The sequence below is a fragment of the Neopsephotus bourkii genome, unplaced genomic scaffold (assembly GCF_033783945.1).
Source record: "Neopsephotus bourkii isolate Nb327-2 ecotype Australia unplaced genomic scaffold, CSIRO-AGI_Nbou_v1 NB_1542, whole genome shotgun sequence".
Taxonomy (NCBI): Eukaryota; Metazoa; Chordata; class Aves; order Psittaciformes; family Psittacidae; genus Neopsephotus; species Neopsephotus bourkii.
Window position 1 is genome coordinate 4,700,528 of NW_026902018.1, and position 20,239 is coordinate 4,720,766.

Below are 20,239 nucleotides of genomic sequence, written 5' to 3' on the forward strand. Positions count from 1 at the left end.
AAAGTGGACACATCTTTATTTACTAAGTTATTTTTAAAGGTTCCTTTATTATTCTAGGTCTTTTAGTTCACTAATAATGTCATATCTGATTTCTGAAACTGATGCTGCAATTCCGTATTTGCTTTTTTACCTTCAAATTATGTTTGACACAAGTATTTTTCCATTTCAGAGGCATTCTATAAGTGGACCAATCTCAGCTTCAAAACCCCTTGCTACGCTGACAGACAAAAGACCAAGCTATGCTGAAATACCTGTTCAAGGTATTTATCCAAATTCCTTCCAATTTTGCTCTTAACAATGCTATTAATATTTATTTTATATTGTTTGTTATCTAAAGCATTATCATATGCTTTTTAGTATCAAAATATTTTCATATGATATCTCACATTCAAGTTATTACTTGTGTTTCATCACACATGGTGGCATTTCATAAAGATGCTTTTATGAATTTTCAACAAAGCCATGATTCCGTGCTGATAACTCGACATCATTCTGACAGTTTTTAATGTGTGCATAAACTGAAATCACTTGCAAAATCAAGATAAGGTGATTTCAGGGACATGTCTTGCAGCTGTCTTCCAGTTATTAAAAATACACACTTTGGGGTTACATTATGTATTGTGTGGTTGTGGGTTTTGTGTTTGGGTTTTCTTTCCCCCCAGGAATGAAACAAGGATGATGGTTGGCACTGCATGTGAATAACGAAGTATAAACTTATTAAGTATTGAATCTTCATGAGCCAATTGAAAAATTGAATGGAATTGAGTGTTGATTTATCTGTTTCCCAATATTTCCCTGTTCTGCAAACTTTGTTTTGTCTCTCATAACACTGTTCACAATGTGCTCTTCCTGTGAGAATGAATGGCTATCATCTGTTGGGTGCAGCTCTCTGATTTATGCCTGCTTTAGGGGTGGGTTTTTTTCGTGTAGATGTTTCTCAAGATAATCCCCATATGACTCCAGGCTGAATATTTCCTCTCAGTTTGGTATTCCCGGGGTCTGATGCTTTCTAAAGGGTTGGGTGTTTTGTTTTTGGTGCTTTGGTTTTTTTTGTAGCACTTCATAATAGTCTGTATGTGCCAGATTTCCTTCTTGCTTTTGTTAAATGCATATTGAGGTTATTTGTACAATGCAGCTGGAGTTTTAATTTTAGAAACTTGGATATTTTTAGGAATATTGAAATGCCTTTCCAAGAAGATAGTTTAGTGTTCTTTAACTGTTACAGAGTTCATGGGTAGATATCAGCTTAGACAAAATGAGTAGTATGCTTTACATAGTAGCTCTGTTTCCATTATAGCCAGTTAATGCAAGAGCAGGACTGCATTCCAGTACACTTTGCCAGGAAGAATTTCTGTTTACAACAGTTTATATTTTTTAAGCATCTTTGTATCAAGGTATTTTGTAGCTTTTTATGTCACATTTTCAACTATTGAATGGGATTTCACTATTTTTTAATCCTGATTCTTCATTTTTATGAGTTTTTTTTGTATTTAGATGACTGCCTTCCAAGTGTTTCTACATAGGAGTATGTAGACTTTTTGTTTACAATCTAAAGGTTTTATTTGAAGGAATATTTCTTCAATAATAGGAAATAGCTTTGATTTAATGCTACAGAAATGAATTTTGTTATAGTTTGATTTTACTTACTGGCAATAGGCAGAACTCGTCTTTCCCTACAGTATTTAAAGGTATCTTTTAGACTCCAATGCTTGCAGGAAAAGAAGAAAAGAAAGGACATGATTTTATTTAAAAAATAAAAACTCCAATACCCCCAAACTAACTTTCAACAAACCAAAGGAAAAAGAACCACATGGGGTACAATCCTCATTGCATATTGAATATTTTTGGCTGTGTACTAAATGGGGATTCCTTGCTTAGCCTTTCAGTTTAGCAGTTAATTTTTCATAGACCAGGGCGAGTGGATTATTAAGAGGCCTTAGGGAAAAAGGATTAAGAAGGGATGTATTCATAGTGAGCTTCATTGGTAATGAGCAAATTTAGGCCTTCTCTTTTATACAGATATAGTCAGTTGCTTTCAGTAAAAGAGCCAAGCTCAGGCACTGGTAGAAAGTATTAATGACATATACCTAAATGTCTTAAATTTAACTGGAGTCTTTGTTAATGCTGTTTTCTTCTTCTTTGTCCAGAACATTTGCTGAGAACAACCTCTACCAGCAGGCCAGCATCTTTGCCAAGAGTACCTGCTATGGAAAGTGCCAAATCTATTTCTGGTAATATCACGTTTTTTAGATGAGTAGTAAAATTAGGAACTCTTATCTCAAAATACACTTGCAGATCTACTTTACTTTGTCAAGAGAGAGCTTTGGTCTTCAGACTATCAAGCTCTTGTCAAGAAAACTCTATAGCTTATTTTTCAGTGTTCAAGTTTTTGATTGAAGTATTTGAGGAAAGAAACTGAAGTCCACTTGTAAAATAATATGTTGTTTTACTGCATCAGGTGGAACTGAAGAGAATTTTAATCGCTCATCTAGTGTACTTACTGTTGCATATACAGACGTCCACCAACATACCAGATGTATACATGCATGTATGAATCATGCATGTAACAGTTGACTTCTGTGTCATCTTTCTTTGTATTACAGACAGTTCAGGTTTACAAGGTATATGTGAGGAAAGAAACTTCCTGGCTGTTGCTTTTCTTTGCTTGGATGTAGCATTATTTTTTAATTCAGTGAGGCAAAGAAGCATGTTATCCTTCTCCAATTAGGCCATTCTATTTTTATTTGTGTAAAGAATTATTGTCAGTGGCTTAAAATAGGACAGTTGTTCTTTCTAGGTAACAGATATGTCATTCTACATTATCTAATGTATATAAATGTTTTGCATATTACTTAGCAAAAATTGTACCCATTGCAGTGAATCATTTTAAAATAGTCCATTTTGTGACTGACATCATCCACCAATATCCTTCAGTGTTACTCAGAGTGGTTGCTGCACATTTGATTTTAACTTTGGGTTTTTAAAGTACAGACTTGCTAATTAGAAGTTTAGGTACAGTGTTAGTTTACTATCAAACTGGCATCTTGGTATCAGCAGGGACTTCTAAAAATGGATCTGTAAGATTTATAGCACAAATAGTGTGATGCTGTGAAAATGACACTTTTTAAGAACTAGGCAGAAGTAATTGGAGAGAAATACTTTTTAAAAACACCTATATTTATGCAAATGATTTTAAGAAGAAAATGTGTTTATAATAATGTTGATTTGTCCTAAAAAAGTGTCAAACAAAAAAATCCACCCAAAAGTGTTTTTTCTGCATATTCTTGTGTCTGGTATTAATAAATTAATTACTTGCTCTAAGTCATTAGAAAATAAATCTCTCAGATATACACACACACATGTGTGTATATATATACACACACACACACACACACATATATATATATATGGAGAATTGTATTTTTGATTTGCCCAAGTATAAACAGTGATGACTTTTTAGGTATCAAAGGCAAACCTCATGCTTTTAACTGGAAACTCTTCCATGTAGAAAAAATAACACCATTCCAAAATCCATTTTGCAGAGTGTAATGCTTGTGCTTTCATACAAAAGAAATCTTGTTCATTCTTTGAAATGAAGCAAGCTCTGTAGAATGTGGCCGAGTAGCCTCAGGTCAATCTTTAGTATGCTCATGGATGATGTTTAATTAATGTACAGAGCATCACATACATGCCAGCTCCTGATTAAAATGAAGTGGAAATAGCTCATCTGTCCTCTCTCAACTGTTTTGCTTTGGGGTTTCTTTTTTTTAGCTAGTTCAAGCTTAGTAACATAAACACACAGACTAGAGAAAATGGTGTTAAAATCCCTTCTTATTCATAAAAGCCTTCAAATGGAATTAGCAATATTGCATTAAGATACATTCATCAGATTGTCTTTGCTTCAAGATACAGGCCTGCTCATAAATGTTGGTAGCACCTTTGTATTTCTGAAGTGGAAAGTACCCAGAAAAATGTTGAAGCATAGTATTGGCTATAGGTTTCTATGCATCATTTCTGAACTAACGCTTGTCAGAGAGTGAGAATATGTTTGAAAGTTTTAACATTTGGAAATGATAAATCTATGGGCATTTTCCTACTTAGTCTCTCGAAGAAGTAGTGAAGAAATCAAGCGGGATATCAGTGCACCTGATGGAGCATCTCCAGCATCTCTCATGGCAATGGGTACCACCTCACCACAACTGTCACTCTCATCTTCTCCCACAGCATCAGTCACCCCTACAACCAGAAGTCGAATAAGGTAAGAACTGCTTTTTGTGGTGCACTGAAATGTGTTAATTTCACAGCTCTCTCTCTGCATACATGTAGTATATAATATTGGCACTAGGACTGCAGACTTTACTGCCATCCCTACAATAATGATCTTCAGTAATCTTTGAGAGCTTCAGAAGGTGTTTTCTGCAGCTCAATGTATGTTTTAAAATTTAGACCAGAAGTTAGATGTTAGAGAGCTTCTAAGTTTAATACCAAAACTTTATGCTGCACTACAAAACCAAGGTAAGGCGAGTCACTTATCAGTTCAAAAATACCATGAGGCCAAATTCAAGGAATAAGCTTACAGCATGTTGAACAAATGTTTCAGAGTTGCATGAACCCAGGGAGACCATATGATAAACCTTACCTGTTGTAATCACAGCTGAAGACAGAAAGTAGCATGATTAGGTCTCAATTCCAGACACTCAAAACACTAATCTTCTGAATAGCCATGGGTTTCTGAGGCTCTGGTTTATTTGTCTCACAGATGAAATCATAATGCAAGTCTAAGTAACAAATGGCCAGGCAACCCCCTTTCATTAATAAGATAAAAAGATACATCTGTGATAAATTTAAAACTTTTCCTATCTGTAGTCTTATCAATCAAAGGACTTCAAAGTATTTAAGCCTCCCTGTTATGCAAGTGACGTATGTACTTAGCCCTGCTTCGTAGATAAACTGGCAGACAAAAGTTAAATTACTTTCTCAAGACCATTTCACACAGAGCTTCCTGACAAAGCTTGTGTACAGCAGAAATATTAAACCTTTAATGTTCTGAGACATTTGCAATATGCAGCAATTAGATTATACAATTGTAAAGTTATTTACAGCTGTGCATGCTGTTTAAAATGATTTCCATGAGATGAGCTGAGACATGTCTCAGTGCTGCTTTCTTTTCACTGGGCACAAATTGAATTTAGATCTGTGGCTACTTCACCAGCAGCAATTAATCTTGTGTGGTAGCACCTAAATTTAGGCTGAGTACATCTATAAATGGAAAAAAAAAAGACTAAACTACCTGTGTATGACGCTGAACTTAGAATGTATAAAATTGCGTTGATGGCAGTCTGCAGACTGTAGCAAATAGTGTGGCATTTCATGGCAAAATTGTACAGTTATAATTATGATATTGTTACTAAGCTGTTCAACATTGGCTGCCATCCTAAGCACTGCTAGAAGCCTTAGCAGAGGAATCTGCAGCAGTGGGTGTGCAGTGATGCCCACACACTCTGTGTAACCATCCTTAGAACGTCTGTGCTGGACTTTGATGTGTTATGTGATCTTCTCTTTTTTCCCCCCTACCTTTTTCTTAAAGATGCTGTAAATTAAACAGTTATTGCAATAGTTCACTAAAACAAATGCTTGCAGTTTGCTGTTCCCTGTTCTACTTGAAATGTCATTGGCTCTTTGATTTGGAATACAGTTGACCTAATACACTAACTTGTAAGATTTATATGTCAAACCATTTCTCATTATCTCCATACAACTTACATTAATTTATTTTTCTCAGCAGTGTTTTCATAACTGTGAGAACCTGATATAAACCATGTGCTCTTACTGGAATTTGAGAACAGGCTGTGCAGCTCCATCATGTCTAAACAGTATGTTTAGCATAAAGAGGGAGCTTTTAATTTGGGTTCTCCTATGTTGTCCCCAGTCTCTGTTCTAAAGTTCTCATAGTGTTGGATAATCTTCACTGTAGATTGAATATGGGATCTCATTGTTATTTTTTCTCAATCACCAATGAAAAAAGTACACATTTGGGTTGTTGAAAAATATACTGATTTAAGAGCTGAAGTACAGAATCTTGAAGCATTATTCTAGTTGTGTGGTAGATATAGTAACCAATGCAGATAAGTTATTTCACATTTAAAATACACAAGTAGCAAATTCTTTGTCATGTTAACTCTCTCTGAGATTAGTAGTTAGGTTTGAAGGCTCATACTGCTATCTTACATGCTTAAGGGCACTTACTGTTTCCTGTTTATTGTTCTGCTGTGCATATATTTTCATGGATGTTTCAAATTTTATCTCTAAGCAACTTTGAGATGTTGCCATCCGTATTTCAGGGCAGAAAGCTAAACAAATTGCAGTACATATACTTAAGATTAGTGCCCGATAATGTTTTGTTGTATGTTGGTACATGTTCTCTTCCTTTATGCATAGTAACAGATGTTGATAAGTGAACAGTCTCTGGTGTTCTGCTAGCAACACACATGCATGAAGAAATCCACATTCCGTGGATGCTTTCTTTTTCCCTAGCAGGACCCAGAGAATTGCTTACCTCTAAATCTACAACAGAGAATCCACTGAATAGGCTATGTATTTCCACATTCCAGCCGTCTTTCCAGTCACCAAGTGGGTTGTAAAGAACAAAGAGTTGAGGATTTAAGAGTGAATGTGTATCCTTTTGGAAACAGTCAAAAGGAGTAGCATAGGGTATCATCTTTGTGGATGTTGTGAGATTCTCACATCTGCATGGAGCTCTTCAGAAGATGGCAGGAAGTCTTTGCTGTATGGATTCACTGATGGCTGTCTCATTTGAATTTTCCAAATGGAACTTATTTAAAATAAGGACAAATGCTGGCACACTTTATGCCCTGTAACTGAGCTTCATAGTGGTGTAATACCTAGTCTTTTTGTTAAAGACTGTTCAGTAGAGTATAGAAATACTGAATCATGTGACTAGGCCACTACAAAAGTATTAATTTTTATAATATATATTTTTTAATCTAAGCACTTATTTCTGAAGCCTGGTAAAGAGATGCTTATATTGTAAGATTCATGTTAAAAATTGCCAAATCAGATATGATTGTTCTTTTCTTCCCCAGTTTTTCCTTAGAGAAAAAAATTACTTAAGATAGCTTAGCAGACTGGAAGTGAAATGAGCTGATAGCTTTTATTGTGCTGGGATAGCAAATGGCAGATCAGCCTAATCAGATCTCTCTCCTCTTCTTGGAGAACTCCAAATCCCAGGCAAATGTTCTGTTAATAGCACCGTGCTGCTAATATGCAAGCTTGTTTCAAGGTGACATTTGTAGTCAGCCATAATATGCAAAAGAGATAGCATCAGTTTATTCTCTTTCTAAATACAAAATAAAGTCACTTGAGTTAGCTTAATGGTTCAAGCTGGAACTTACTGTGTTGTGAGATTTGTTTTCTGGATTCAGAAAAAGTATCATTGGGGTTGAAACACCTGGGAAAAAATGTTTAAAGGAAAAAGAAACATAATTTGCTAGAGGATTACTCCAAAATAACTCTCAAGTCTGCAGGTATTCCTGTGTATTCTGTTTTTCGGTCAGTAATGTACTCTGCTACTTTCACTGTATTTGTCCTTTTTTAAAAAAAAAAAAAAGCTTTTAGAATATATATTTCTGTTGCAAAAGATACAGTACAAGCTCTTAATTTCCACTTCTGCCTTGTTCCTAGGGAAGAGAGGAAAGATCCCTTGTCTGCCCTAGCAAGGGAATATGGAGGATCCAAGAGAAACGCCTTGCTGAAGTGGTGCCAGAAAAAAACAGAAGGGTATCAGGTAACTGTAGAGCTGTTTAATGTAGCATACTTGTAGCTGCAACACATTAGAATCTGCCAGTGGCATAAACCTGGCTGCTCCACAGTTGACTGCATAGATTGCAATGGCACTGGTATGTACTGTACTCTCTTCTTGGAACACATGCTACGAGTCCTAACCTAACTAACATTAATAGCTCTTTAGTCACTTTGCTCCAAGTTGATAATAGCTTGTTTCTTAAGGGGGCAGCTGACCTCTTACTGAGGAACTGTAAACCAGCCTTTTACAGATTGCTCTTTTTAAACTGTAACTGAACCTTTAGCAACTCAAGGTTTAAATTAATGTTTCCCACATGCAGTTAGAGTACCACTGCTTGGATTTCAGAGATATTTTTTTATAGCTTGGGCTGTTTTTAATCTTTCAGTGTGCTCCCATTTAGCCTCTATTTGGGGACAGTTTGTTTCCTGATGGTTTCATTGTCTTACATTTTGAACTTGGCTTTCTACTGTAGTTATAAGAAGCCAAAAGAACTACCAAGATAACTATCCAGAGCTCTCCTGATTACATTATTTTTTCCAAAGAATAGTGGCTTCAGCGAACTAAACCAGGATGTTAATAGTCTGACCATGATGTATTTGTTTGGTTAACTTGTATTGAAAGTGTTTGGAGTTCCCAACACAATCCTCAGTTTAAGAACTTTACTCTTTCCATGACTTGAGACTCACAATGCAGGAGGAAGTGGAAAGCCACATAACAGGATGATCGCCCATCCATAGGAAAAGTCGTCTTTCAGTACAATGGACAGGCTTGTGATATAAGCCCTCCCCCCTTTTCCTGTGGCACGTCTAGCTCTAAACTGTGCTATTTCTGAGGATAAGCTGCTTTGTGGAAAGAGCTTTTCTCCTTCCCCACATTTTAAAAAAGGCAGGATGTTATATTTCTTTATAAAGCCTCTAAAACTAAATGCAAAAATATTTTCCCATATTGTCTTGAAACGAAAGATGACTTTGACAGCTTCCTTATCTCTAAAAGAAAGTATTCCAGACTTTTCATTCTGTAGTTGTGTGTACATGCAAGAGCATGCTTTTGTTTCTATAGATTGCTGCTTCTAACCACTTGAGTTTTACAAACACTTAATAGACAAATAGGTTTTGAGGCTTACTTTACTTGCGTCAACAGCTGCAATATGGTTCTCTGCTTGTGTTGCTACTGAGAAACCATAGCATACAGCATCTGTAGAAGGCAATGCAGGCCTTCTTTTGAAAGAGTAAGATAATATCAGCAGGTTATATGAAGTTAATTTTTGGAGAAGAATGTTTTTTGCTTTAGGCACAAGTTGCTTTTTTTCATTTCTGTGTTGTACTGAATTTGATTATTTTCAGCATCTCCCGAAATTCAGTTCTGGCTGAGGACCATGTTAGTGGTATTCAAATGTTTCAGACATTTCCAGCATTACATTCACTCTGAATAGTGCTTATCCAGCTTTCTGGCATCTCAGCAATATCATCAATACCAGATAAGGATTAACTTTTTTTTTAATCGAAGCTTCACTTAGTTTGAATTTTGTGTTAAAGCTACATGGATACAAACCCAACAGGCAGTGAGCAAGCATCAGAATAATGAGTATCTCCCTTCCTCATTCAATTCTATTTAAGGTACTCAAGCTCTCTTCCTCCTTCCCTGTCACCCAGATATTGACAGGGTACCTTTTCTTATCTCCAGCTCCTCCTCATGTCTTAGACTCTGCCACGGTTTCCTTTTATTTCCAGCGTTTCCCAGCATTGTAACTTCTACTTTTCTTTATACCAGTGTTCACTTGTGTTTGCCTTAGCATCAGCCACAGCTCGTACATGCTTTTTAGACCTACCTGCATGCTGACTGACCAGCTGACTGTCTTTTGAGCTGCTGCATGAGCCACACAGAACAGAGAAGTCCTAAATATCCCAGCCTTTTTCTCTGTAGGAATAGCAGTAGGTCCAGTTTCTATCTAGTCCCCAATTCCTGTCCTGTTACCAGTTTAAATCAGTTATCTATTACTTATTTACTTACAAATGTAACAGGTTAAAGGAAAAATACTTGCAAATTGAGTCTGTAACAAGTTCTAAAATGACCTAGAAAAGTTTAACCATAGCTTGGAAACAATAAAAAGTAAGTCTTAGAAGGGTTTTGTTTGAGAATAGTGCTTTTGTTAATTGTGTCCTATTCATATTTCCACCTCTGACAAATACATAGTTACACACAGCACAATTTTTAAAGGTGTCTTAACACTTTCTCTTTTGTGAAGGCACTATGATAAACAAGCTAATATATAATCCTGTTAAAAAAAATATAATGAATGACTTCATTGTGCAGTTTACTTGATTTATTCGAGCAAATTTGGAAGGAAATGGCAGATTTTTTGAAATGTAGTTGTTAAACAATATTTAACTGTGTTCCAAATCTGATATTTTTTTAAAGAGTACCTTAATAAAAGGGTAAGGTTAAAATAGCCCATGAAAACAAGAGGAATTCTTCCTGATGTAAAAAACTGGCTTACTACATTGTTGCTTTTAGTAGACCTGCTGTCTGAATGTTGTTTGCAAGCAGAATTTCTCCTTGAAGCTTAGGGCGGAGAATGGTGATCTGCAGAAGGTCATTAAAGAACTAATAGCAGGCAGGTTCTGTATTAACTTTCATTTAGAGCCTGTTCAGTCTAGACAGTCTTGCAGTCACTAAGTTACTGAGTGTAATTATATTCAGGGCTGAACAGATCCCTCAGCCATGAAAGAGGAAAGTGGCTCTCTTAAGATAAGGGTGGGGTTTTTAAGCATTTAGATAAAGGAGGAGTCACCTTTAACGTTCAGATGAACGGGCACAAAACACTTGTAATCTGATAATGTGTTAGATTTGCTCGGGGTCTGACATACTGATTCAGAGCACAGTGCCAAGTGCTGCGTTTTCCAGAGAGAATAGAATCCTCCTGGCTCTCTAAAGTATGTGCAGTGTCATAAAACTATCATAAATTCCAGATGCCTTCAAAGCATAAAGTAATTCCATCTAGCTGTTATGGAGCGTTTACCCTACCTGGAATTCAGCTACTTTCATTTTGACTATGCAACTAATAAAAATATGAAAAAGGTTGTGAGCATGCATATTGCATGTTACAAAGGGGACTAAAAAACAGGATATGCACCTCCTTACCCATTCTTATCTATAGCAGTATTTCAATTTAGTTTCCATTTTTTGTCAGCATTCTGAGAGATAATTCACTTCCAAAATTCTGAAACCAAAATTCAGTTGTTCCAAGATAGCAGCAAGAATAGACTAAATTAGGGGGTTTGAACCTTTCTCTACACTTTCCATGCTTCCTAATTACAGGTACTCTGGAAGACCTTGTGCTACCTGTCCTCTAATTCATGCAATGCTGCTTTTTTTTCTGGAAAGACCACCTAATTTTTACCTCCTGTACCTCCAAAGCTACATGTCTTACTAAAACTTTAAAACTTTTGATCTACATGGCAACAATAAACAATAAAATTGTTAGTGACTGAGCAATGTGATCGGATAGGAATGTATGTATACCTAATGCTATGCTGAATGCACCTTGAAATCAAGCAATGGTTTCATTTGTACTCAGGTAATAAGTGTTGAATAACAAAACTAAAGTTAAAAGATGGTTTGGGTTGCCTTTTTTTAAGCCTGTTCTTACATATATTTCTAACAAGACTGAGCAAGATCATATTCTACTCCAAGTATTATATTGTTTTTCTTTAAAAGCACTAAAAGAGGCCAAGAGTGTGTGCTTATGTCAGCCTGTGTTCAAATAATGACTCCGTGGTGTGCATGATGTCCCTGATGCTGTCTGGTTGATTCATCAAAGTAGTTGGGCTGCCAAAACACTTCTCTCCTTGGTTTAAGCTCTGATGCTTTAGCCAAAAATCGTTGAGTTAAGGAAGGACATGCTTCCTTTTTCTGTTTAGATTGAATTCTAATACAAGAGAAATGTCAACTAGTTAGACTTAATTATGATAATATTTAGAATAAATTATGAGGCTGTCTGTATCTCTGTAAGTGCTTCACCTGTTAATGTCTGAAACTATTATTGTGGTCTTTCAAGTATGATCACTCCTTTTATTGTTGGGTTTTTTTGTGCCAAAACTGAAAAGTAACATGTCTTTGGGATGGAAAGAAGCTTTAACAGTCAATATTTAAGGGGTTGATAGTTTGTATTTGCCATTTACTGCCTTTTCAAAAGCTAGGATTGAAGAGGCAGTAGTTGGGACTGCTCTTTAATCTACTGCAGAAATACTTCTACATTCTTGCCTGCTGCCAGAAGTACTGATAGCCTCGACTTAAATCCATGATTTGAGAATCATTGAATCCTGATTCAGTGGAGTGTGGATAGCAGTTGTTCTGTAGTTTTATTTTTGTAATTTTTTAAATGGATACTCTTGTGTGTGTATGTCTTTAAAAGCTTTTTAGTAGTAATTTTCTGCCATATGAAGAAGCCTGCCAAGGTCTGTACAATTAAACCTCAAATCTTGTTTTAATGGTTTTAATATATTATAGTACCAAATCATATCAATGCTTTTGCTTTCTCAGTCTGCTTATTTTGTTAACCAATACAACAGAGACATAGACACGTTTTTATTTTCTCCATGTCCTAACTCATTTCTGAGCCAAACTGAGTTAAGATGTGGGAACCTCTCCTCCTTGTGCAGAGCAAGGGATGGACAAATAGCTGCTACGCAGTATGTGCCTCTGCTCTGATTGTAATATACATAGTTCAGGGAAATTGAAGACAGCTGTGGATGTGTCTGCTCAAGTGATAGTTCACATAGCTTTGTTCTTCGCTTGGAACTTTAAGTTAGAAACCACATTTTCTGTAGTTGGGGTTTTTGATGTTTGCAGGGTTTTAGCTGTGGAGTTTTCGGGTCAGAGCAAGGGTTGACTCACTGGGTTAGAACAGTTAATAGTTGTTTCTTGCCTTTTTTTTTTTTTTTAAAGGGTATTTTCACTGACTGTAGAAGACCCTCAGGTAATTCAGGATTATTACAAAAAGCAAGAGGAAACAATTTCAAAATTAGCACTACACTGGTTAAAACCACTTTAAAATTATGAATTCTAGAAAAGTCATAGGTTGCAAGAGACCTTGGGTTGATGTTACACAGAGCCCTGTTAAGCAGTCTAGAATGTTTCTACTGAGGGAGAGTCTTCCACTCACTGGGCAAACTATTACAGTGCTTTATTGTTTCACAGTGAAGTCTTTTTTATTATATGTGAACAGAAATTCCAGAATTTTCCAGGAAAAAAATTATTCCTGTTGCATCTTGTTGTGTCACCATGTGTCCTCGTGAAGAGATTACCTCCACCTCCTCTATAACTGCCTTTTAGGCATTGGAATACTCTGATTACAACTCTCCTACATCTTCTTTAGGCTGAATAAACCAAATTCCATCACCCTTTCTTCATTTGTTGAGTTCTCCAACCATCTAATCATCTTGATAACTCTGCTGGACCCATATTTTATTCTTCACTGACTATTTTAAACTGGGGGGACCAAAGCTTTATACGGTATTTGAGGTGTAGACCGACCAGGGTACAGTAAGATGTCAGAATCCCAGCCCTCCGTCTGCTGGCTGTACTTTTAGTGATGCCCTCAGGACACAGTTTGCCTTCTTTACTGCAAGGATGCACTTCTGATTCATGTTCAAATCCAGTTCATTTACTGTTTAACCACTATTGTATTTCAGCCTACCCTGGTGGATTATTATTTTTTTCGGTGGCTGTTCCCATTACATTTCAGCCTTGTTTCAGAAAGAATCTTCTTACTCTTTCTTAATATGTAGCTTAAGGGGCTACTCATTTCGTGGTGACTGCTCCTACTCTGCACTTTGCAATTTAATAGGAGCTTGAGTCATGCTTGAAATGTTTGTTAGTTGTGGATCCACCAGGGTGTTGCCTACCATCTTTTTCTCTCCTCTTTATCATGGCTGTAGAATGGACTATAGCATTTGGTCTGCTTGGTTATGTAAAATGTTGTCTTCTTATGCTCTTGCCTCTAGAACTAAAGTCTTACAAATGTTTGACTCTGTTTTCTGTTCCTGGCTGGAAAGTGTCTTCCACAGATCTTGTGACAGCAGCCACTTGCTCAACTCCTTTTGTTAGAATTGCCTTTTTGAAAACAATCTCTCCCATGTACAGGAAGTGACTTCACTGCCCTCTGAAGTATTAAACATTGACAAGGATTGATAACTCTCCTTACAGTTCACCTATCTCTAGAAAGGCTTATTCCACGTTTGACAATTTATCTGAAAGTATGTCCTTCCGTTGCTTTAATACTTTGCGGTCTGAAATGGTTTGAAGAAAAATTCCAGATTAGATTCCAGCAGAATTCTCTTAATAGAGCCAATTACTTAATAAAAGCAGTAAAGAAGAAATTATGTCAGAGATTTTAGGCTGATGTTCTGTTTACCGTCAGTTCTTTGAGAAATGAGAGCTTAATGCAAGATTGATTTCATTATACTGCCCAGGCTTTTTCAGAAAACCACAAGCAGTTAAAAGCATTTGGGAAATGAAATTGTGCTGTATTTAAATGTGCCAGTTTTGTGCTCAAAGCCCTCCTTTAAAAATTAAATTTTCAGTTTAAATTACAATCTGTCCAGTTTCTAGATTTGTTTTTTAGTGTCTGACCAATATTACACTTTTTTTAGTCTGAGAGGTAATAATAATTCATAATGCTCAGAGCAATTGGAAACAGAACCCAGTCCCTTTTTAATTGTTTCCTTCCGTTGTATTTAATTCGGCTTCTCTGGATACATTAAGCTTCTTGGATGATGGGTTTGTTTTCTGCTTGTTGTCTTAATAATAAAAGCTGGACCCTCCAAGAAGATTTAGAAAATCAGGGTATTCTGAATTCTTTTTGAGAAACAACCAAATTTGTAGGTTAACTTTATAAAGTGGCCCTTTTCCCCAGTGTTTATAGTCAACATTCAACATTGTATGGATACTACTAATATTTAAAGTGGGTTTGGGGTTTTTCTTGGTGTTTTATTTTTTTAGTTTATACAACCATAACATTTGAGGGAAGATGGCTTTCTCTCGGTTTAGTTTAATCTGTCATTTTTATCACAACTTTATCCTGTTTTTCTTGCTCATGTATGGGGATGAGGGAATATACTTACAGAAATACAAAAAAAGGTCTCTAGATTTTAGAGGTAAGCAGTCCTGGTTTTCACATCAAGTGAAGAGTTGTCTTCAGCCCGAGTAGTTCTGTAGGTCTATTTTTTAGTGCATCCAGACTGTTTTGATTCCTTGCAATGTTTTTCTTCATATATTCTGAGCACAGGTCTTCCTTCTTCATCCACAGCGTCAAGCCTCAGGTGTAGTTCTGATGATCTCACACACATCATTGCAGCATCCTGTTTTCTAATTTTGATGATTGCATTCTTACCTGTTGATGTTCATCCTAACTGTTGTAGAGACCACTATTCCAGCTCATTGCTTCAACAGCATTGCATTGGTTGCTTCTCCTTTCTCTGTGCTCATTTCCAATAGAAGCTATTGTTCTCACATTGCAGCTGTGTGCCCTTCCATCCCAGTTTCTATACCGAGATCTTGTCTGTGCTTCAGTGATGCTGATGTTTAGGCTCAAGCTGTTACTAAAGTTTCCAGTAAATAACCTGTGAGAGAAGAAAACCCATTGTAAGCTTTGTGAGACAAGGTACTATCAAACTTCATTTTATTTGTATTGACTACTGACTGGCTTTAATGGACTCATGGTCTATGGTAAATAGAATATATGCTGCAATAATACCAATTCAACAGGTACTTGCTGAAGCAATGTCCAGCATCAGTTCACTAGATTGGAAACTGGTGGGTTGAAAACTGTTAACCAGATTCAGCAATGCTTCATCATTCCTCCTTACTGTAATAAGGAATGTCATATCTATCCTTGTAGTCTTGAGACTTAAATATTTGCTAATGCTCTCTATAGCTTTAACTGGTATAATTTTAGTATTTCTTTATAGTTGGCTCAATGCATGCATTTACATCTGAGCAGATCTGTGTTTAATTTAGCTGTGACAGTGCCAACGGACATCTTTTTCTTCCCTTTTCCACATCACTTGCCCATCCTGAGGAAGGAGGGAAACTCTATCAGCCAAGGGTGAAACACAGGGTCGAAGTTTTTTCTCCCTCAGTAGGTTGTGTAGCAAAGGAAACACGGCCATTCCCATTTGATTTCCTTCTAACTGGCGTGCCACAGATGACTGTGACAAGAAAAAGCCCTCTCCCTACCTTTATCCATCCTAGTGGTCCAGATGTGATCTACAGGCTAGGGAGAGAGAATTGTCTGAAAAGTTACTTTGTAAACAGGCACAAGTAGGAATTTACTGGCTTTAAAAATACTGTATTTTTGCCCTTTTTTTCCTTAAAGCCTTGTACCGTGTTGCATTTGTTTGCCTGTTTAAGTCACACTGAAAAACTTGTAACCAAGCATTAATTTAAACCCAATTTCCTGTCTCTCTTGAGGAGAAAGGAGGGAGTGCTGCTTTTTTTTTTCCTTTTGCTGTTACATTTTCCCATCCCTGTGGCTGGAGGAAGCTGTGTGAAGAACACGTTCCCACAGACTGGGGGTCTCCAACAATGACATTTCCGTCTGCAGGCAGGCAGCGGCACGGCCAGCAAGGCTCAGACCACTGCCCTGGGCATTGTGAGCCTCAGCACGTACGCTTGAACCTGTGTTTGGTGGACTTTGTATAGAAAGTGCTGAAGCTGAGCAGGAAATGGAGACATTCTTGAGTTTTGTTTTTTCCCTCTGTTGTTTTCCATTTGTAATCCAAATCATTGCTTTGACAAGAAATACAACTGCTTTGGTTCTCAGCCAGCATGGCACAGCAACACCAACTCTGGGTGGAGCTTTCTGCATTAGGAGTGAGGAGTTCTAGTGTTTTGTCAAAGACAGGTGATGATGATTAAATGGTTCTCAGATGAATGGTTGACTTGTGTCATTGTGTTTCTGCAATTCTGTGGCTGGAGGTTGTAGTTCCTGCTACATAAAAAACTAAGTAGGGCAGCTGGTTAGTGTCTACTTAAGCCCAGCTGAGTTAGATCCTAAAAGAATAGTTATATTTCTCCATAAAAGTCTGAAAGGTAAACTGTGAGTTGTTATTACTGGTTCTGTTAAAATTTAACCAGACTGCCATCCAGTTAGCCTCTTTACTCCTGTTTGACTGCCAACAGCCAAGCATACAGTAACTTAGCAGCTCACAGAGGCATCTTCTTCAGAGCTCTTCTGGACTGGGATGACTTTTTACAGTCATGAACACAGTCTCGGGAGGTGTGTTTTGCCAGTGCCACTGAGTTTTCTACTGGAAATGAATAATCAAGAGTGCAAGATTGCAGTAATTGACTTTCTTATCACTACATTTTTTCTGTTGATCTCTGTAGTAGTGCATTTTGGTTTCTTACCACAGAACGTCACTATTAGATTGTTCGCTTTCTCTGCTGATTTCTTCAAAGGTATTTTAAAAAACCAAGCAAACAAACAAACCCCGCAGCTATTGGTGGATTGGTAGAACTAACCTTGCTAGGTTATGATTTTAATGTTGTTCATATTTTTTTCCCCTTCAAGAATATCGACATAACAAACTTCAGCAGTAGCTGGAACGATGGTTTGGCTTTCTGTGCAGTCCTCCATACTTACCTCCCAGCCCATATTCCCTATCAAGAACTAAATAGCCAGGACAAGGTAAGATATTAAAAATCCAATTCCTGGGACTGTATCATTAATGAGAATTAATAAAGAAGATGACCAAATTTGAGTTTTCAAAAAAAACAGTGTTACTAGAGTTCGTAATTGAACCACTGCAAACTACCTCAATGCTACTCTTGTTATAAGCTTCTGATATTATGGAAACATTGGATTACACAAAACTTTGGAACAGATATAACAAACAAGCATAAAAAGTTCATAAATTTAAGTCTGAGGCATTTTATTTAACCCAAGCACTTGGAAAGTGTTTTCAGGTCAGGTTTTTGAAGCAAGTAGTGCCTAAGCTTAAAGATTTTAAATCCATCAAATTTGATTTTTGCCATGTTTTGTTCATCGCTTTCAATATCACAAGGATGTTGTTTCATCCTACTTTCTCATACTCATAAGTGAATGTAATCCTCTTCTCAAGTGATAGTATCAAATAAAGGTAAACTAGAAGATGTCAAGACTGCAGTTGTCTGTGTTCTGGTGTGTTATAGTTAGTACCTAAAGGTGTGTTACCTGGAGATATATTATTAATGATAATGCATCCTAAAAAAAATACAAGAATACTTTACTAACACATGAAAATATTTATGCTTTTTAAAGAATAAATAATCTCTTCTTTAGGATTTTTAGCTCATTCTTCACTGGCAGTAATTTTTCAGCACTGTCTTCTGAATAAGGAATTAATACAAATTTTCCATGTTCAAATAACAAACTCCATTTGAAGCAAAAGTAGCAGCATTACTATGAACATTTGTAACACCACTTTATTATGCTTTAAGGAATACTTCCTTGGCTTCTAACATGGTTTTATGTTCTGTTCTAACAGAGAAGAAATTTCACTTTGGCTTTTCAGGCAGCTGAAAGTGTTGGCATCAAATCTACTCTGGTAAGTTTTAAATGCATACTGAATGAATGATGACCCATTTATAGAAATCAAATTATTCTGTTATGTACTTTTGAAACTTTTTATTGCTTTATACTTAAAAATAGCAGCAGATGAGCTCAGCTAGTGGCTATTGCCCCTATGTCATGCTTGAGTGAAACACATAAAAGATACTCCCTATCCCAGTGGCTTTGTTTAATAAAGCCACTGTCATCAATAACTTAAGCTTTACATGGGTTTTGCATTAAATAGTGGCTGAGATACAGACCTGTAGTCCAGCAACAGCTGCAGCAAAAGCAGCTGATAGCAAAAAAAGCTGATGGCCTATAGCATATAAACTCTTGAGGTATAAAAGGAAGATTCATCAAAACTCATCTCTCAGTATCATAAGAAATAATACTAAAGGCAATGTATTTGGTAAATACTTACATGATACAGTCTTCAAGAATTCATTAATTCTCTCCTGTCTCTGACGTACTTTCAAATTATTTGGCTTTTGGGGGATTCTGGGGGTAGAAATGAAGCTATGTAATTTGTTCTTTTAGTCAGTATAATATGAAAGTCAGAATTTACTTCTCAAGTTTAGACTTTTAATTTGTCATCAGTGTAAATAATTGTAAGCTTTTGTAAAAATTACTGTTTATAATAAGCTTTCTTATACAAATTGAAGCTTAGAAGAATTAGTTTTCAACAGTGTAGTACTAGACAGTACTAGACTTCAACAGTACTAGAAGAGGAAGCTATCTGAAGGTATGGAATTAGGAGCCTCCCAGCTAAAATTGTCAGTATCAGAAATGATACTGAACTGATACGTCTGTAACCTGAATTCTAACAGAGCTGCCATAGTTGGCAACTAATAATACAGCAAAGTCACACATCTTTCAAGGTAACACTTGCCTTGATCCTTATCAGCGCTTTTGTCCCCCAAGATTGTATTTGCTGACAATGGCAGTGCAACTGTTGGGCTTTTGTACTTAGGCATTGTCAGTGATTTGAAACATGGAAGTTTCTTACCAAGTGCTGATGTAAGAACTAGATTGTGGAAAATAACTGCCGCAGTTCTTGCATAATTCATCTTCAGTCTAAATGTTTACTGTCTGTCCTTTCATTTTGTCATGTACATAATTACAGATGCTCTAAAAAGGCAAAGTGAATAGAATTACATCTTCTAAGTGCAAATTATATCCATCATAAGGATTTAGTTTCTTTTTCATACCTACATATGCAGTGTGTACCATGTACATTTGTGGATATTTTTATTTTTGTTTGTCGATGGGTGAAGGGTGAAAAAGGGTGTGAAGAATCCTGTATCTAAACATTAGTGGTAATGTAAGGGGAAGTTATTTGCTTCCTGAGTAAGAAAGTGTTTAGTTACTTCCTTGTGGAAAATAAAATAACTACTTTGTCTTTCTGAGCTGTGGAGGTTCCTGGACCCAAAGGTGACAAACCAGAACCTTACAGTAAACAAAAATTGTTAGAAACTACATCACTCTGTTTTCCCTTGTACATATGCTGAAAAGGATAGATCAGGCTTTGTTTATGCTGCTCATTCACTGACAGTCTGGTGGGCTGTTACCATGAAACATGTGTGAACTGGCCAATCAGTTAGACACAAACCCATGGCTTAGTCTCTTGGATATACCCAAATTGGTTTGAAACTTTCTTCTCCTTTGCATCTTTACTCAAATCAAAAGTTCAGTAGTCTGCTCTAAAAAGGGATTCAGTTCTTTATTGAAGACTCTTACCCTGAGAGGAACTTCAGTTCTGAGCCTTGATTCTATGCCCACAGTTTCTAGATAGGTTGCATTGACTTGGAGGCTGGTGTAGGGCC

At 36.6% G+C, this 20,239-nt stretch overlaps 1 protein-coding gene across 5 annotated transcripts in view; it reads left to right on the forward strand.

The window, feature by feature from the left end:
* SPECC1L (sperm antigen with calponin homology and coiled-coil domains 1 like) overlaps positions 1-20,239 on the forward strand; it is a 68,736-nt gene that overhangs the window by 40,671 nt on the left and 7,826 nt on the right. For all 5 annotated transcript variants that reach the window (XM_061370679.1, XM_061370681.1, XM_061370680.1 and 2 more), the window contains 6 exons: positions 170-260; positions 2,148-2,231; positions 4,102-4,258; positions 7,702-7,804; positions 17,397-17,513; positions 18,352-18,411. In XM_061370679.1, coding sequence (XP_061226663.1) covers positions 170-260; positions 2,148-2,231; positions 4,102-4,258; positions 7,702-7,804; positions 17,397-17,513; positions 18,352-18,411 — 612 coding nt within the window. The remainder of the gene's footprint in view (positions 1-169; positions 261-2,147; positions 2,232-4,101; positions 4,259-7,701; positions 7,805-17,396; positions 17,514-18,351; positions 18,412-20,239) is intronic.